The sequence below is a fragment of the Hippopotamus amphibius genome, chromosome 6 (genome assembly GCF_030028045.1).
Source record: "Hippopotamus amphibius kiboko isolate mHipAmp2 chromosome 6, mHipAmp2.hap2, whole genome shotgun sequence".
Taxonomy (NCBI): domain Eukaryota; kingdom Metazoa; phylum Chordata; class Mammalia; order Artiodactyla; family Hippopotamidae; genus Hippopotamus; species Hippopotamus amphibius.
The window spans coordinates 31,094,038-31,112,179 of NC_080191.1; the positions used below are offsets into that span (position 1 = coordinate 31,094,038).

Genomic DNA, 18,142 nt, shown 5'->3' on the forward strand with positions numbered 1-18,142 from the left:
CTGCCAAAAATAAATAATTGCTACTGTTGCTTCAGTTTTTAAAAATGTAGTCCTCTTTTGTTGTTTTATTTTTAACTCTGAGGGTTAGATGTTTTAGTTTCAGCCAAAGGAAAAGAAAAATTTTTTTTGAGGAATAAGAGATGATGAATATGGTCAGATATTATTTAGAGGTCAGCATAATATGAAGCAAGAAAACTATCCCCTGGGTTTGTCAACGGACATGTTAGTGGTCACCTTTGCAGAGGAGATTTTAGGAGAAAAGCTCACTCAGCAGAAGCATCCTCATTTACACTCAGTTTTAATTTAATCTATCCTTTCATTGTTTTCTCAAAGCTTGAAGGAGGAGGGAATTTTTTATTCCTCATAATTAAGCTAACGCCCTCCACCTATAGTGTGTATCCCAACACTTTTCTTATCTAGGGCAGTTCTCTCTGAATTAATATCTCCTTGTGGGTTTTATGCTCCTCCTCTCCCTGGAACGCTTCACCCTATCACAAACATGAAAAGGACAAACATAGTTCATTGATTCCACCTGCGGGAATATAGTATTTTGTCTCCTTTTAACAAGCTCCTAACAAAAGTTCTTGGTGCTCTGCCTCCACTTATTATTGATAAATTCTCTTGTTAATTCTTCTAAGCTGCTTTCTACTTCCACCACTTTACTAAAAATGCTCTCCACATGGTCACAAAATGACAGATTTTTGTCAAATATAATGGCTGTTTCTCAGTCATCATGCCCCTTGCCTTTCTTGAGACATTGAGACTGATGATTTTTCTACTTTTTCTTGAAAGAGTCCAGGCTTTGGGATGCTGATACACTCTGTGTCCCAGTCTCCCAGGTAACACACTTTCCTTTTTACCAGTTCTTTTACTTTTCCAAGAAGCTGCCCTTCATTCCCTTCTGTTTTCTCTTTATGTTCCTGTTTCTTGAAGAAATCCTTTTCTCCTTTGGATTCTAACTGTAAACCTCTAAACTCATAGACACAAAACCTTGTGTGAGGATTCAAAGTGAATGTTCCCTTTTTCCCAGTGTCTCTAGGATCCTTCTATCCAACCCACCTGCATATTTCCTTTGCAACTTCTACATTTGATCACCTTCTCCATCCTTTCACACTTGAGACCTTGGACTTACATATAGCTAATGTCATCCATTTCTAACCTTTTCCTGTGAAACAGCTTGACAGTTACAAAAGCAGTGATACCACAGTACACACAGTATGATTGTGATTGCACATATTCATATAACTGAAAGGGTATATAACAAGATGTTATTTGTATTTTTCAATGGGTTGCTAGGTCCCGTGATTTTAAAAAAAAAACTTAATTCCTAATAATTCCACACAGAATATTAGTCATGGCTATAAATAATATTTAAAGTAAACAGAATTAATTTCCTTATTGCTGCCTCTTTGTACCTCCCCCTATCAATTTCTCCCACCTTTATAGTACTTAGATTACTATAAAAGCTCTTGAATCGAATCTCTGATTCAAAACACTTCCTATAGGATTTCAACCTGCATGCCATCATAAGACTTATGATACCACTTTCTTCTCATTCACCTTATAAGAATTCAAACTGCTCACCCCGGCTTCCTAAGGCCCCTTTTCTAGATTTCCAGAACTCCCCTCATAAGGCCACACATCATTGCTGCAGTCTTGCTATCTTCTGTTCCTCATGTGTCCCCTGGAATCTCTTTTGGTCCTTGGTCCTCTCCTCACTGTCTCCTGTTTATGCCATGATCATCTCTGCCTCTGGGCTCCCATTTATTGAATCTGAACCAAATGGCAAACATCAACTTGATTTCTTATAACAACCCTACCAGGTGAATATGATGATCTTTATTCAATAAACAAAAAAAATTAAAACTTGGAAATGTTAAGTAGTTTAAGTCGCACCCCTAGCAAGTGGCAAAAACTGTCAAATTCATGTTTTTCTACTGTAAAGCTGGCTTTTACCATGCTTTATAATCGCCTTCCTGCCTCAGATGCTCTTGCATATTCCTAAAATCCCAGCTTAATTCATCACCTCCTTGAAGTTTTCACTGATTTACACAGACTACAGGAACGCCCCCCTCTCTAGACTCCTAGAGCACTCTTCACTAATATAACTAATTATCTTGTAGCCATCTTTCAATAGTTCATGTCTATATCCTTAATCATACTCTCTTGGGATGGGAACAATATCTTATCATTTGTTTCTAAACTTTGTATCACCAAGCACAATTCTTGACATATGGCAGTAATAGTAGCATAATATACATTGTCAATAAATTGTTAATTGATTATATTTTACAATAAAATATGCCATTATTGCTGATTTCTCTTTCCTTTCAGGAAGATAAAAATAAATATAATGTAAAACTAGACAATAAACATTTAATGCAAGCTAATAATAGAAAATTTATAGTGCATATATTACTTTTTCCGTTATATACCAAAAGTAAAGCATAAAGTACAATGGTATGATTAGAGGAAGTGGTAACATCGTGCACCTTTTATTTTATATCGACCAGCAATTTTTCCCTGACATCAATAACAGTGCTAACAACAGTACAGCAATTTTTATACACAGTTTTTTTTTCCTGCAGATACATCTAAAGCTCAATTACAACTTTTGATGTTAAGACTCAATGCATCATTTTGTCTTCATGCGTTTTTCTCACTGTTTAAAATTGTTCATTTTTCCATTTATCTTCCAGAGAATGCATACTTTCATATTTTATAAAGTCACTTAAAATGATTATGTTCATTCACTAAAAATACAGAAACACTAATTCCTTTTGATATGTTGGCAGTGTTTTTCAGAGAAATGACAACAATTCAGGATAATATTTAACCGATACATAGAAGGGTGAAGCAAGAATTACTTAATTGTATGTTAAAATTTGTAGAGTATATGAAAATATTTTAGGACCAACAATATGAATGTCTGCAAGTACACAGTATCACTTTCACTGTATAGAGAGATATAGATATAACCTTTCACATTATGTAGATACAGGCATGTAAATATCTTCATGCTATTTCTAAAATATAAAATACTTTATAAAATATTTGGAATAGGGTTATAAAATATTTGGAATAGGGTTAGCCCTAGAAATATTGTAACTGGAGTTTTCCTCAGGAATTTTAGTCTTTTTTTTGTGTACTTTATTCTATGATGTTCCTTCTTCTAACTTTTAACACCTGTCTTAAGTGTGACCAGGTAATCTCTTTTCTTCCTTTCTCACAGAACTTGTTTTCAGGAAGTCTCTTCTAAAAGTACTTCAATTTTCAAATTAATGGTTAGTAAGGCAATGGATTACCTCTCCAAAGAATATCTGGATATTTAATTATCAGGAAAGAAAATGGTTGAATCCGTTATGTTGAATCATATGAAACTAATGGTTTTGAGGTAAAGATGTTCGAGTACAGGTGATTCCAGAGATTCAACCAATTACAAGAATGAGGTTTAGGCATTTGTTACAATCTGGCTAAATCCTCCGAAATGTAAATTGTCCCCTTAGCACTTTGTAAACAGTGTTCAGTTGCCCAGTAGATAAATAAGGAGCAGAGTAAGTCAACAGTTCCAATGCTTTCACAAACATCCAAAATTTGCTACCAGAAAATAGAATCTATATTAATTTTAGCATACATTTGTCTATTATTTATTTACAATTTAAAAATATGGGGTACACAAGTATTTTTTCAATGTTTTCAGTATTTCAAGGCCTTACACAGCCTAATTGTAACACCAGCCTTCTCCATTATAAACCTAATATATACTTATATGTAAATCTTACAAAGTGTCCTTACCTGCTTTGGACATCTTTTTATCTTTTTTAATTTCAGGTTCTGGGGTAAAACAAATACACACACACACACACAAATTAGAAAAAAATAAGTATTTAAAAAAATCAGTACTAAATAACATGTAGGTTTAATAGATTTTTCTCATTTGTTCTCAGTTTCAATTATAATTACATACTTTTATCAATATACAATGGAATATGTATTTGCAGTGAACTATAAAGTAACTTAAGCAAAAGGATATTGATTTAAATTCCAGTTTGCTAAAAAGTTTTATATCAATCAAGTAATTTGGCATTTTGTCTTTAATAAGAGCTCATATCTTATGATTCATAAATTCTCTAAGTATTGCAAATAAGGAAATTAGCCAAAACTGCTCAGGAAAAAATGTGTTGTAATTTTTCTTAATTTGACCAATTTAAGCAATTTTCTGTTTTTGACTACATACGTTGAATTCATGGAGCTCCACCTGGTGGTTAATTTAATCATTTCAAACTGGTATAATTATTGTTTTTACTAGTATTTGTTATTAATTTTATAAAATAAATTAAATTGACTTAACTTCAGTATAATATAAACACATTAAAATAAAGTACTGTGCTTTCTTATTGTCCTAAAACAATGGCTTTTGTTTAGAAACTGCATTATAACTTAATATCAGGATAGGATAAATACATAGTTTTTTGAGCTATCCAAGTAATATTCATAACACTACCCCAACCACTGTAATAACTGATGTTTTCATGTCCCCCAGTCCTTTCTCTTATTTAAACAATTTTGCCTCTGCCTCATAGTTCTCCTCTCTTGGCATCAAGTCTTGTTTTGATTAATGAAATGGTTCTGGTACATTACAATTTTTCCTCCTTCAAATAGCAGAAAATTGAGCTTGTGGTTGGGATATTTCTGAGAACAGACTTTATGTCAGGGATAGTGCTAACCAGCTTTATTTGGGTGGTAGCCTAATAGAGTCTATTTTTTTAGAGTTACAATTTTTAAAGAAGCTCATTTCCTTAACTGCCAAATGTTATATAATAGAGAATTAAATAGCCGTTCACACCCTACTTCCTGTAACACTTGAAAGCACATCCTGTAAAAAGTGATATCAGTGCTATTATTGCACTTCCACACTCCCTGGCACGTATTTCTCTCCTTTTAGTTAACACATTCACATAACTGGGTAGGAAGTACACTACTTTAATATTTTCTGTGTGCCTTAATGTGATATAAAATATTTCTATTTTTTGTTTATTATCTGTATCCCCTTTTTAGATTTTAAGTTCCATAAGGGAAAGAGCTGTGCCTTGTTTATTATTCACGTATCAGCATTTGGTCAAATATTTAACACATGGTGTATGATCAATAATGATTGTTGAATGAATGACTGAACAAAACAAATGTAGACAATGAAATATAGGGCAAAAAGTATAGAGAAAGATGAAATGCTCCCTCCTGTGTATGTGTAGTCCTGGAAGAAATTGATTCATCTCCTGCTGCTAGAGTTAGAGATAAAAATTCAATGTCCTCGGACCGGGTCCATTTGAAAGAATTCTGCTTCTCTATATCTGGCTCTCTCCCCTGTCAATCACATTGATATTGTAATCTTGAAGTGGAATCACTTTAGCCTTAATGTTTGTCAAAAGACCTTCTGTAAAAAATAAAAGTTGTGGGGAATATTTTCATCAGCTATGAGCACAATACAATCAGAACCAACTTCTAACTTGTTCATGAAAACTTTATAACCACTCTTATGATCATTCAGCATGCACATGGCTGTGGACCCCCTCATGATCCTAGAACTACTGACTTTTGGTGTTATGTAAACAGCACTAACATGATAACCACACAAGTTATGAATTCTTGGGAAGTGTGAAAAGGATGCTCTTGAATCTATAATCTGGCTTTAAAAGCAAGCTCATTTACTTAGTTTTGTGACCTTGGGCATTACATAAAACCTCAAGTCTCAATTTTGTCATTGCTGAAAGGGAGAAAATAAGGTTGTAAAATTGATGTGAGAATTAAGAACTGAGACTTTACCCTTGAATATGCAAAGCAGGAATGATAGGTGCGGATTTCTAGGATGGACATCTCTTTCATTAGGCTACTTGGTCATTAAGAACTAGGTGCCCTCATTTTGTAGATGGCATTTCTAGTGAAGTGTGACTTTAATTTTTGAGTCATATATGGATGTCTGTTCTTAGTCTTATAAAAATGATAAATATATATATAGATTTAGATATATTTTTATGTATATATAGTCAAATAAAATCAACTATATATATATACATTTTTTTTAAGTTTAGTCAAAAGGCTTAATTGAGAAGTTTCAGGAAATTAAGACAGTAATCGATGCTGAAGATTGAGATCTGGAAGCTGGAAAGAGGGAATGGGAACTTTTATTTTCACCCCATCTATACTGCTAATTTTTTCCATTGATTATTATTGTGTTTTTATTGTTGTATAATAAAAATGCCTGGTTTCCATAACAATTTTTCACCTGAGCCCTTCTTTTTGGCCTCCACACACAAACACTGCAGAAACATGGAATCGAGCAATCCCCGAGCTGAGTGTTTGAAGCAGACAGCCTGCCATTTCATATGCAGCACTGACTTTTCCAGGCTGTTGATTTCACTTATGAAATGTAAATTGCTGGTGGGCCTGGGGAGGGGAGCTTCATTAATGATTTTTCAATGTCATCAACACTGTGTTCTCAAGTAAAGCAGGCCAACCAAAACTTCAACAAGCATGGGCTTGAGTCAGAGAAGGGCATTAGAGGAGATCACCATTGTTTAGGAGTCTCTGCTTTGTCTTCATAAATTGCAAAGAAAGAAATCTATGCAATATATAAATCCCAAGAATGTGCATTCTTTTAAGAATGTCTCCACTTTAAATACTTTGCAAGTTAGAAGCTGAATGCCACTGATTTTTATTTTCCTAATCTTTTCTGTTATCATTATCATAGTTGCCTCTTCAGCACATAGGAGGCTTATAAGTGTAATAAAATATAATAATTCTTGGTTTTGCAACCAATGATATTTTGTATTTTCTACATTGCAATCACTGAGTGCTTATATGTATTATCTATAATTTATTTAAATAATATTAAATACTCATGTGTTTATTAGCTCTCTAACCTCAGTAAAACACAAACTTCATGAGTCCTGGGGTGAATTTTCGTTTTCTCTGCTGTATGATAGTGCTTAGATCAGTGCTTTGCACAGACGGGATCAATAAATATTTGTTGCACGAATGAATAATTATCTTCTATAATCCTCATTTACCACTCCTATGATACTGTTATTACACCCACTTTACAGATAATAATACTGAGGCTTAATACTTGTCTAAGTATGTAGTCTCCAGTAAGTGGAAAAACTGGTCTTTGAATACTGATTTTTTTCCAACTCCGAAGCCTTAAGCACTTGTAAGCGCACTGCTATAACTACTGTTGATACAGATAGAATGAAAGTTTTTAAATATTTCATACATAAAAGCTACATAGTAAGCCACATTCTACATCTCATAGGTATAAATTACAAACTGGGTCATTACGATTGTAATTTGCATGAACAATAAAGCCACTGAGTTTTCTACGCGTATTTTTTCCAGCCAGTCATTAAATCATGAATCATATAAACGGTTTCCTAAATTAAGCTGATTAAACTAGATAAATAGACTAATGTTGATAGAAAATTGATAACTGTCTCACTCACTGCCAGAGTAGTGTTCAATATTTAGTGACACGGGAGGAAAAGCAGGTCACCAAACCTCTTTATGTAAAATATACACAGGAACTTCAGCATTGTTATCTCTAGTCAATTGCATGTCAGTACTGGTCTGAGGCAGCCTGAAAAGCATGATGGCAAAGGAGGCAGGTCATACTGCCAGGCATGAGTCCCAAATCTACCTCAGGTGGCTGTGTAACCTTGGCAATTCACTTCCAGTACTTCAATTTTCACATTAGTAAAAAAAGGATTGTTGTGAAAATTAAATTGAACACTACATGTGAAGCACTCAGAACAGCATCAGATACAGAGCAAACAGTGTATATTAGTCTCTTTACTGATATTTGAAATTATTTTTCTTATATTTTTCTACCATAATGTTAAATAAAATATATTTAAATGTAAATATATTATAAATAAAACAGTTGTATTAAATGAAATCACATTTATAAATTTATTCCAAACCCAGGATTTTTATATCATCTGAGTAATCATTTGCATTTTTTGATGAAAATCTGTTACTGTTCCTATTATATTCATATACACATTTACACTTTACTGTGGTCCTCGTATTATTTAGCAAATGGTTTGCAAAACTCGCATGCAACACACACACACTGCTTTCACATTTCGTTTCCTGCGTGAAGCTTTATTGGATGGGATAGAGCACTTATCATCTTATCTCTGTCTACATTGCTTTACTTCAATATTCCATGGACTGTTTCATATTTTCCTTCCTCTTATTTAACCATGTTCATGTGTTTATGAAACTTTATGCATTCTCTATGCTTCTATTTTTCCTGCTTGAGTTTCTGAATCACTGCTATCTTTGGTTGTAAATTAAGGAGTTGCTTCATGCATAATAAAGGGGCGAGGTGATGGTGTTCTCAAGTGATTGCCCAACTTCATCCAAAGCTAGTAGTTGCAGAGATCATTTTTGCCCTGCAGCTGGAGAAAAACATGCAGACACAAACCAAACAAACAAAAAACCTCAGTTTAAAATTTATGTCCCTGTTTATTAACCAAATGATCTAATGTGAGGCATCTAAAACACTCTAAATTTTAATTTTCTCACCTGAAATGGGAAGAATGATACTTAGCTGATGTACCTGTGGCTGAGATTAGATTGAATAATTTAACAAATATTTCCTGAGCACTTGTGTATTAATATCTAAATCATAGATATCCATTGATTGTATAAAAACTTTGGTATGCCTTGTCTAAGGCACCACTGAAGGCCACTTCACTTTTAATCTTTCCCAGCTCTCTTTTTCAACTCGTACTATGAGGCTGTTAAGAACAGGGCTTTTGTCTTACTCATCTTTGGGATCTCAGTGACTAAGATATCCCCAGAATATTATACTAACACTCAAAAATTGTTATGGACACAAAACAATTTAAGATGTGGTTTCAAAATGCCAAGAATACCAAATTTATAAGCTTCATTTTTAGATGGTTTAGACAGAAATATAAAGTGGAATCCCTGTCCCATTAACTAAAACCTTATATGGGTGGAAAAACTCATTAGAATGGACCAACCAGACACACAACACTGGTGGAGATTATTTTCAGATAACTATTTGGTAATTTCAAAGCTGAAGTTAGAGTCTCAAGCTACTGGGCACAGTGCTTTCTCCATAAGACATATGCACACACACAAAAACACACCCCCACCATCCATTCTCTCTCTGCTTTTGTGCCTGTGTCTGTCTGTCTCTCTCTCACCTCTCATTCCCATTAGGTCAACAAGAAAAGCAATTATGCTTTAAAAGCTTCTATAGTTATAGTTCTAAAATAGCTCTAGTTTGCAATACAAACGCTTAATGCATGACTCATTGCTTTACACCTAAGTCCTGATTCTGCAACCTTTCCTTGGCTAGATTCCCATAGGACTTTGATGCTCACAAAAAAAGTTTGCTGAGTGGACTCTAAAAACACAAAATGAGCCAGAGGGCACTCTCTCTGCAGCACAGAGTAAATGCATACATTTTCCCTGCCCCATTCTGTCATCATTTCATTTTCCTGATCCTTTGTCTTTTGTGTATGCTAAATACAATGTCCCACGTTCCTGATAGTGTCACTCTGCCTTTATCTAATCTTTCTTTTATGCCTCGCTATGTGGGCCTCATTATTCTATCCTTCCCTGAAGCTTCCCAACATGAAGAGTCCTCACTGAAAGAAGTAAGAAATAATTGGAGGAGGCTGAACATATTGTAGGTTGCACAGAGAATAGTCAGTCAGAATAAAGTCCTGTGATGTTATTTGAAAATGGCAGGAGAGCTGGTTGGATATATTTCAGGTAATGAGCTAGTTGACTCTAAACCATCCAAATGGTTCAGAAAGTTGTGCAAAAATCACTTACCAAGGTAAATAAGCAGACATTCTTTGCTTTTTCCCCCCCTTATCAAGAGAGAGTCACTTTTTCTTACTTATATCTCTGAGCACCAGCATTCATTTTCTTTAACTTGAAGTGAGAATAATCAATTATGTTAATAAAAGGTCAAAGGTCATAGGCATGTTTCATCCTACATCTGGTTAAATACATAAAACTAATAGATGCCCTTATATGAAAAATGATACATTTAAAGCTTTTTTAAAAAGCGAACAAGAAAAATAAAAATAAAAATAAATTAATAAATAAAATACTATGACATTTTGAAAAATTTCCCCTCAAAGTGCGAAGAACATTAGAACATTAGCATAAGGTGGCTTGGAGTGACAAGAAAAATGAACATGCAGAGTGAAAGTGAGTCATCCTCTTGAGGGCTTAAATGGAAAGAATGCCAAGGAAGAAATATTGGGGCTTTATGTTTACAACTATCCATATATTTCACATATATATGATTGCACATATATTATTGCTGTACATTAATTTTTTGGGTGAAGGAAATAAAATTCACAGTACTGGGATACATTAATTTTGGAAAGCCTATGATTATAGAGAAAATTCTGGCAGTCTCAACTACTTTTCTTACCAACACATAACCCCTTTCCATTCATTCTATCAACTTGGCGTTTTGGCCTGATTGGCACAACCAAAAAAGTGTTAGACTGTTAGTTGCTGCTTAGAGTAAAAGTGCTACTGTTACTGGTACAACTTTTTTTTTTAATTGAGGTATAGTTGCTTTAGAATGCTGTATCAGTTTCTGCTGTACAACGAAGCAACTATACATATACATATATCTCCTGCCTCTTGGATCCCCCTCCCCTTCCCCTATCCCACCCATCTAGGTCACCACAGAGCCCTGAGCTGAGCTCCCTGTGCTACACAGCAGGTTCCCACTAGCTATCTGTTTTACACATAGTAGTGTATATATATGTCAATTCTAATGTCCCAATTTATTCTACCCACCTTCCCCTCGCTGTGTCCACGTGTCTGTTTTCTACATCTATTTAGACAATTCTTCAGAAAAGAACTGTCAATGATTCTTCTGCAAATGTTTGGTAGAATTCACCATGAAGCCTTCTGGTCCTACACTTTTCTTTGTTAGGAGGTTTTTTATTATGTTCTTGCTTGTTATTAGTCTATTCAAATTTGCTATTTTTTCATGATTCAGTCTTGGCCGTTATATGTTTCTAGATGTTTATTCATATCTTCTAGGTTGTCCAATTTGTTGGCATATAACCACTTGTAGTAGTCTTTTATGATCCTTTTTTTATTTCTGTAGCCTCAGTTATAAAATCAACTCTGATTTTATTTATTTGACTCAACTCTTTTTTTAATTTGGCCAAAAGATTGTCATTTTTGTTGGTCTTTTCAAAAGACAACTCTTGGTATTGTTGATTTTTCTATTCTCTATTTTGTTTAAGTCTGCTCTAATCTTTATCATTTCCTTCCTTCTGCTAACTTTGGGCTTAGTTTGTTCTTTTTTTCCCTAGAAGTATGAAGTTAGGTTGTTTGTTTGAAATATTTCTTCTTTTTTAATGTAGATATTCATTGCCATGAACTTCTCTCTTAGAACTGCTTTTGCTGCATTCCGTAAGTACTGGTGTGTTGTGTTTTCATTTTCATTTGCCTAAAGATATCTTCTAATTTCCCTTTTACTTTCTTCTTTGACCTATTGGATTTTCAAGAATGTTGTTTAATTTCTACGTATTTGTAAATTTTATCATTTAAGTGTGAATGATGTTATCATTATGTTTGATGTTCTTTGGACATTAACTGAAGCCTTTTAAGAATACCTCTGTTTACTAAAAGAAAGTATGTTAAACTTTTAATCTAACAAGATTTCTTTTAAAATTAATTTTTTTTCAGTAAGAATTTTTTTAATTGTAGCTACCCTGATATATGTGCGATGACACTGACCCCCTTTAAGGAAATAAAGCCTAATGTGACACCACATCTCAGAGGTGACGGTGAGTCTTTGCATATCATGTTACACTTTCTGTCAAAATGTCCAAGGACTGTCATTCACATTCAGCATCACAGGCCTGAATTTTGGTTGTTTGGTGGAAAACAAATGATGAAATTCAATGCATAAAATTGCAAAACACCAATAATATCCCAGCACATTACTAAGAAGGATCATTGTCACTTTAAATGGTGAAAGAAAAAAGACATTAAATATATTCAAGCAGTTATTTGAAAATTCAATATTAGTGAAATGAGAATATAACTTTAAAAAATGCATCTTTTTCAAAATGCTGCCTTTCCCACTGCCATTATCTATAGCCATGCACTGGCTGGTGTTGCACTGACCACCTGGGGTGGGATGATGAAAAAACAATACCTGGAAGGATGAAAGACGAGAGAGGAAACTCTTAAGTAGATACTTCCAGTGTTCAAAGACTGAAATTAGCATCACATGTTTTAGTGGGAACATAAATTGTTTTTCATTCACATATGTATTCCACACCGATTTCTACTGGGGAAGATTTTGCACTGCACTTCCTTAATAAAAATGTGGAAATTTATAAGATTCCTGTCTGTCCCTCATTTTTGATATTGCTATCTTAGTTTGGCAAAAGAATTGTAACATCATTGAATGACTGAATTACTTGATGGCATCAAATCTTTGCAATTTAGATATTTATATAAATGTCAATTGCAATCAAAAATCAGATCATGTTAAAGAAATCTAGTGTTATTTTAAAGAAATAAATTAGTGTTTAGCTAAATCCAAAGGAATGTCATTAGTCTTCACAATTCATTCTTCAAATAATACAGTGTAACAACATTTTGCTGCCTATTGAACATTTAACATAACATGTAAAAATTCCCTTGCACGCAAAATATTCTACTTTACATATTATGCCAAAATAACATAAAATTGTATATAGCACCAAATTAACTACTAACCTAAGTGACAATAAAAATAAAGTTTTGGCTATGATCGTTTTCTAAAGTGAAACATAAATGCCTTAATGTTTGGAGTCCATGTTGCTTTAAATACTGTTTTTTGTTTTTGTTTTAAAGTGTACAATTTGATTTTTTTTCTTATTAGTAATGTTTATGCGACAATCCCAATCTCCCAATTCATCCCCCCCCAATAAATACTTCATTTAAAAAATTAAGTACGTAGGTGGCTGAGAAAAAAAATCATGCTGTGCTCTCATTTTTCATTAAATAACAATTTTGTTTAATTTAAATTTAATTGCAAAATTAGAAAAATATGACTTTAGGGTATGTTTTTTATACATTGCTACACTAACTAATTGAGCTTCTCCGTGTGTCCTTCATCGCTCTCACTGAGTCTTCTGTCAGCTTTCCCCTCCTACTGCTCTCTCATATCTCCTCCAACTCCAGCACATGCTATACAAGTTCACCAAGAATCTTTTTCTTTTTAATAAAAAATTCCAGTATATTGGAATGTTTACCGCTAAGTCCCTATATTTTAATAGTTCATGTAGAGCTTCTCTTCAGGGTAAATGTAGAAACAGACTCTACTTGGAACATTCAACATAGCAGGTATATTTCATGGTTTTACTGGTTCACTAATATGTTCATTTTGACGACAAGAAATATTAGACAGGAGAACGATACCACACCCATAGATTGTGCTGGGATAATTAGAAACTAAATGTATTACATTGGACGTAACATATTTGCTTATGTTTTAGGGAACATAACTTGGTGGATGCCATATCAGAATCTACATTCTTCTGAGCTTAGTATAGTAGGGAGGCCAGAAGTGCAATAAGATGCCTCAGTAAGATCATAGTGCTTGATTAGAACAGAGATCTCATGCTGGCTCTGCTGCAAATTACAATAACTTTGAAAAGTTTCTTGACTATTTCAGTTTTACTTATCTACAGCTTGAGGGTTTTGAACTATAGTTTATCTCTAAGTGCCTCCTAGCTAGAATATTTGTTAGGATTTTACTGTATCTGAACTTATAGAATAACAAGCTATCACTGAGAAATTTTAAGTATTTTTTTGTATCTTAAATCTTTGGTTTCCCATGGCTATTCCTAATAGGAGTCACCTCAGGATATTTACAAAATGTAGATTTTTGACTACAGATTCGTGGAATCAGAATAGCATATACATTTTAAAAAACTTTCTTAGTATTTCTGATACAGCTACTCTTTCCTTTGTTGTTTTATAGCACAATTTAGAATTTTACAATAGGAAATAAGTTTTTTTTCCTTTGCTCAAAAACAGAGGAGGGCATATAAAAATCATAGTTTTGAGAGTACGAAAAATAATGATATATTACTTTATTGCAAATAACTGAATATGCAATGGGCAGATCAATGTGTTTTCAAATTTAATTATAGAGTAATACCTTTTTCCTTTAGGGAAGCTGGAACCTTCACTTCTTTTCCCTTAATAGGCTCTGGAAAGAAACAATGCACATTTATTTGAAACCAAGATCAAAGGATTTGAGAACACACATACAGTGGAGTCAATGAGCTATCAGTAAAGTGAACCTCGGTGGAAATGATGCGATGTTTTCTTTCAAAAATTATTTTAATCATACAGAGACAAGGAAACAATAGAATAGAGTACAACAAGCTGTTCTCTAATCGTTTCTATTCAAAATAAATGTAAGTTGTTGAATGAGGTTCACTCTGTTCATTTAAGGGGATGAGTATTTAGATGAATAGGAACTTGCTTTATCTGTAATTTTAAAAAACACATGACTTCAGCATCTAGAAGTCTTCCAAAACTGTTACAATCAGCACTAACTTAGTTTATTTCTTTCAGGCTATGTTTTTTCAAAAAAATAAACAATCAAATGGAAAGCTCTGCATATATCATGTAAATGTGGTGTTTTAGTCATCAGACTCAAGTCAAACAAATTTCAAGAATAAGACTAAAATAAATTCTGAGACAGTTACATCTACGAACTCCCAATATCTTAAAATGTGGTCCTTAGTTAGAGCAAACCAAGTAAAACTTCATTTATCCTACCGGTTTCAAATACAAAATGATTCTGATCATATCATGGGTTCCATATATGGGTAATGCCTCGAACAACATTATACTCCCTCAAAAATCTATTAAAAATAAAGGCTAAAATGAGTTTTCTGCCTTTTCTGCAACATTAAATCTCAGTATCTATTTTACTGACAAAAATGACTTATAATGCAGTGAGAAAGGAAGGAAAGAAAGAAACCTATCCTTTCAGCCCTTTTTTCTATTCCCATTTAAAGTTTGGGGTGGAATGCAAAAAAAAAAAAAAAAGTGGTGGTACTTGTAAATGGAAATGCCACTCCAAACAATCACTTAGAATTCACACCGAGTTCCTCTGGTGAATTTGGAGTGTCAAGAATGGATTTTGCGGTTCCATTGAAAAGGCTGTGTCCCTCAAAGCAAGATTTTCTTGATAAACAATAGCCTTAAATATCCATAGGCTTGTAGAATTTTTAAAAATGGCTTTGGTGGCAAAGAAGTGTCCCTGTTGATATTTATTGTGCTAAGGGTAAAGACAGTTTCTTTTCTATATTTCAGCGTGGGAAGATGAAATCAAGAGCCATGAATTGAATAAACACACGGAGAAGCTTCATTAACTTTTTTTTTTCAGGCTGATGGGGGTAATTTACTGCTTTGTATTCCTTGGCTAAACTGAAAGAATTAATGTATCGTGAAATGAGAAGCGGTGGTGGGAACAGACTCCTGGTGGGGTAGGAAAGCACAATGCCTAGAACTTCAGATTTCAAGACTCAGCATGTTGATTTAAATGGGTGTCTGTATATGACTGTGTGAGATTAAAGTAGTTATAAAGTACAAGACCTAAAGAGAGGGCCCATAGACTGCTTTGATTTTGAGGGAGAAAGAAGGAAGGGGTGAAAAATATATATACTTTCATAGGGTATTTGAAGGTCATAAACCCATCACCTTAAATTTGGAGAAAGTCCTCAGAAAATAGAAATAATTTTTATTTCCGAGTTTGCTAATAGGAAGATGCCTTTGCTCCCAGGCTGGGTCATCTCCTGCACTGACTTTCCTGCATCTCATTTCTTCTCAGTGTCTTTTTTGACTTCAAGGGGTTTTGACCTGATTTAAGAAGTCCACAGGCTGGTCTGAGCAGTCTGTAACTTCCTAAGGATACCAAATATGACCAAAAATGCGGAGACAGTGTTATATGTGAATTCTGCACTTCTTTATTGGGAAGGATCGATACATCATTGGTTTGGGTCAGCTATTAAGGCATTTTTCAACTCATCTGTCTTGTTTGTCAGGAGCAAACATTGGAAAGCACATTTTGTGTGTGTGTTGTTTTTACACATATGGTAGTTTCTTTGCATTTGACCCAGAGCCTACAGGAAAGCTTATGAATCTTGATTATCAGGATCTAGAATATATTTAAAGGTGCTGGGATATAAATTGGAACTCTCAAAATAATCTGGCAGAAGATTGTAATGGAGAAAAGTTCACAAAGAAATAGGAAGGTCATTTCAGGTTTTTCCATTCCCCTGCACCACTCCCAGAGACAAAGGCAATAATGAACTAGGGTGAGTATTCACAGTGAATAAATCATTGGGAATCGGTTTCAAAGTCATCAGACAACTTACCCTATTCTTAGCTCTTGCTTGTGTTTGATGAGTGGGAATGGCCAAGAAAAAGTATGGTGAAGACAAACAGAAGTTGGGGAAATTATCAAATGCGTGGTCCTGAGCATCGGAATATGAAAGAAGATAAGCTCTGCTCTGAAATCTCTGGCATTAGATCCAAAAGTACACAAGCCTGAGTCACACAACTAATCAATAATTCTAATGTCCATCATGTTACACCAATGCCAGAGGAACCTAAGGATGCTATTGCCTTCTCAATAGAATAAAATTAATTAACCTCCTTGTTGCCTAATTATGGTTTGGTTTGCAGTTCCTTGGACCACGGGTGAATCCTGCAAACCTGAGATAAGTCAGACCAGCTGTGAGAAGCAAGTAGCGAGAGGATAGTGGTGGATGCCAGAAGGAATATAACCAATAACAGGGGTGACTCATAGGGTTGTCTGGTTTCTGGGTGGTCAGGGCCGTATAAGCAGGGCTCTGCCCTCTTGAGTGTGTAGAGAGGGCTTACATGAGTCCACTAGCTCAGGAAAGTCAGTAGCTGAACCAGCAGCAAAAGCCAAAAAGATGTGTCTTTCTCTTGCTCTTTTCCTTTGGAATAATCATTCCTAGCCCTCTCTATACCTCCTTAAATAAAGACACAAGCCTAATGATGCTTCTCTAAATGCTTAATTTACTTGTGGTTATCACATCCCCGGTAAATGTGGCCTCAAAGGATTTCTGTGTAATAATTCTGGTATTAGAAATGTAGCATTGCTTCAATATGGGTTCTAATGTGTACACACAAGTGCAATCTGTAGGAGACCAGCAAATGTAGGCAACCTCTGAGCTGCTCCAGTGAAATAAGAGGCTATGTATCAAGTGGAATTGCTGCATTCTGATTCTGCCACAGCTCAGCAGCAGGCTTCAATAATCCTCTCCAGAAACAATAACACTGCAGAGGTTAAAGTCACTGAAGTTTTATAGGTAACACTGCAATTTTTTCTTTGATATTTTTTACATCATGAAAATTATATTCGGAAAATACAGGAAAGGTGACAATATAATTCTTCTAAAATTGTACCCAACTTGCATGTAACAAAGATATTTGAGGCCATTAACACAGCTTGAATAAAAAAAGAGGTTCATTTTAAATAATTCTACATCAATAATCACATGTAGCAGATCTTTATATATGTGATTTTCTAGTGGCCATGGAGACATCTTGCAAATAGTAGGGAATTTAACATTGAGGAAAAAGTGGTCCCTAGGAAATTGTCTGCAATTGTACATTAACAACAACAACAACAATGGAAATTACAGGAGCCTACTTAGTAAAGTGGTCAGTGTGGATTTAAATTCTCCCACATAATATTTTCCAGGACCAATGTTTACAACTACTATTTCCAATTAGTTTAGGCTTCAGCATAAGTGAAGTCTTGAAGTAGTAGTTTAAATTTTTGATAATTGTCATTGCCTGAAAGGTTGTTTTAGAGGTAAGACCCAACTTTTCTGTTGAGTTGTTTTTATAATAAACAATAATACATGGTCCAAGTATCCCTGTGACATAAGTGCTCACCAAAATAAGTGTATTTCATACTGCATTGGAAGGAGGGAAGGTTTAGATTTTGCATGTGTATATGGATTTTCCTGGTAGTGTGTTTCAATAATACTTTTAGTTCTCACACAAACAA

General features: G+C 34.3%; 1 protein-coding gene across 10 annotated transcripts in view; it reads right to left on the reverse strand.

Annotated features, from left to right (window-relative positions):
• Positions 1-18,142, reverse strand: part of TRDN (triadin) — a 376,282-nt gene that overhangs the window by 66,289 nt on the left and 291,851 nt on the right. For all 10 annotated transcript variants that reach the window (XM_057739762.1, XM_057739763.1, XM_057739759.1 and 7 more), the window contains 2 exons: positions 14,240-14,290; positions 3,796-3,834 (listed from right to left, as the gene is read on the reverse strand). In XM_057739762.1, coding sequence (XP_057595745.1) covers positions 3,796-3,834; positions 14,240-14,290 — 90 coding nt within the window. The remainder of the gene's footprint in view (positions 1-3,795; positions 3,835-14,239; positions 14,291-18,142) is intronic.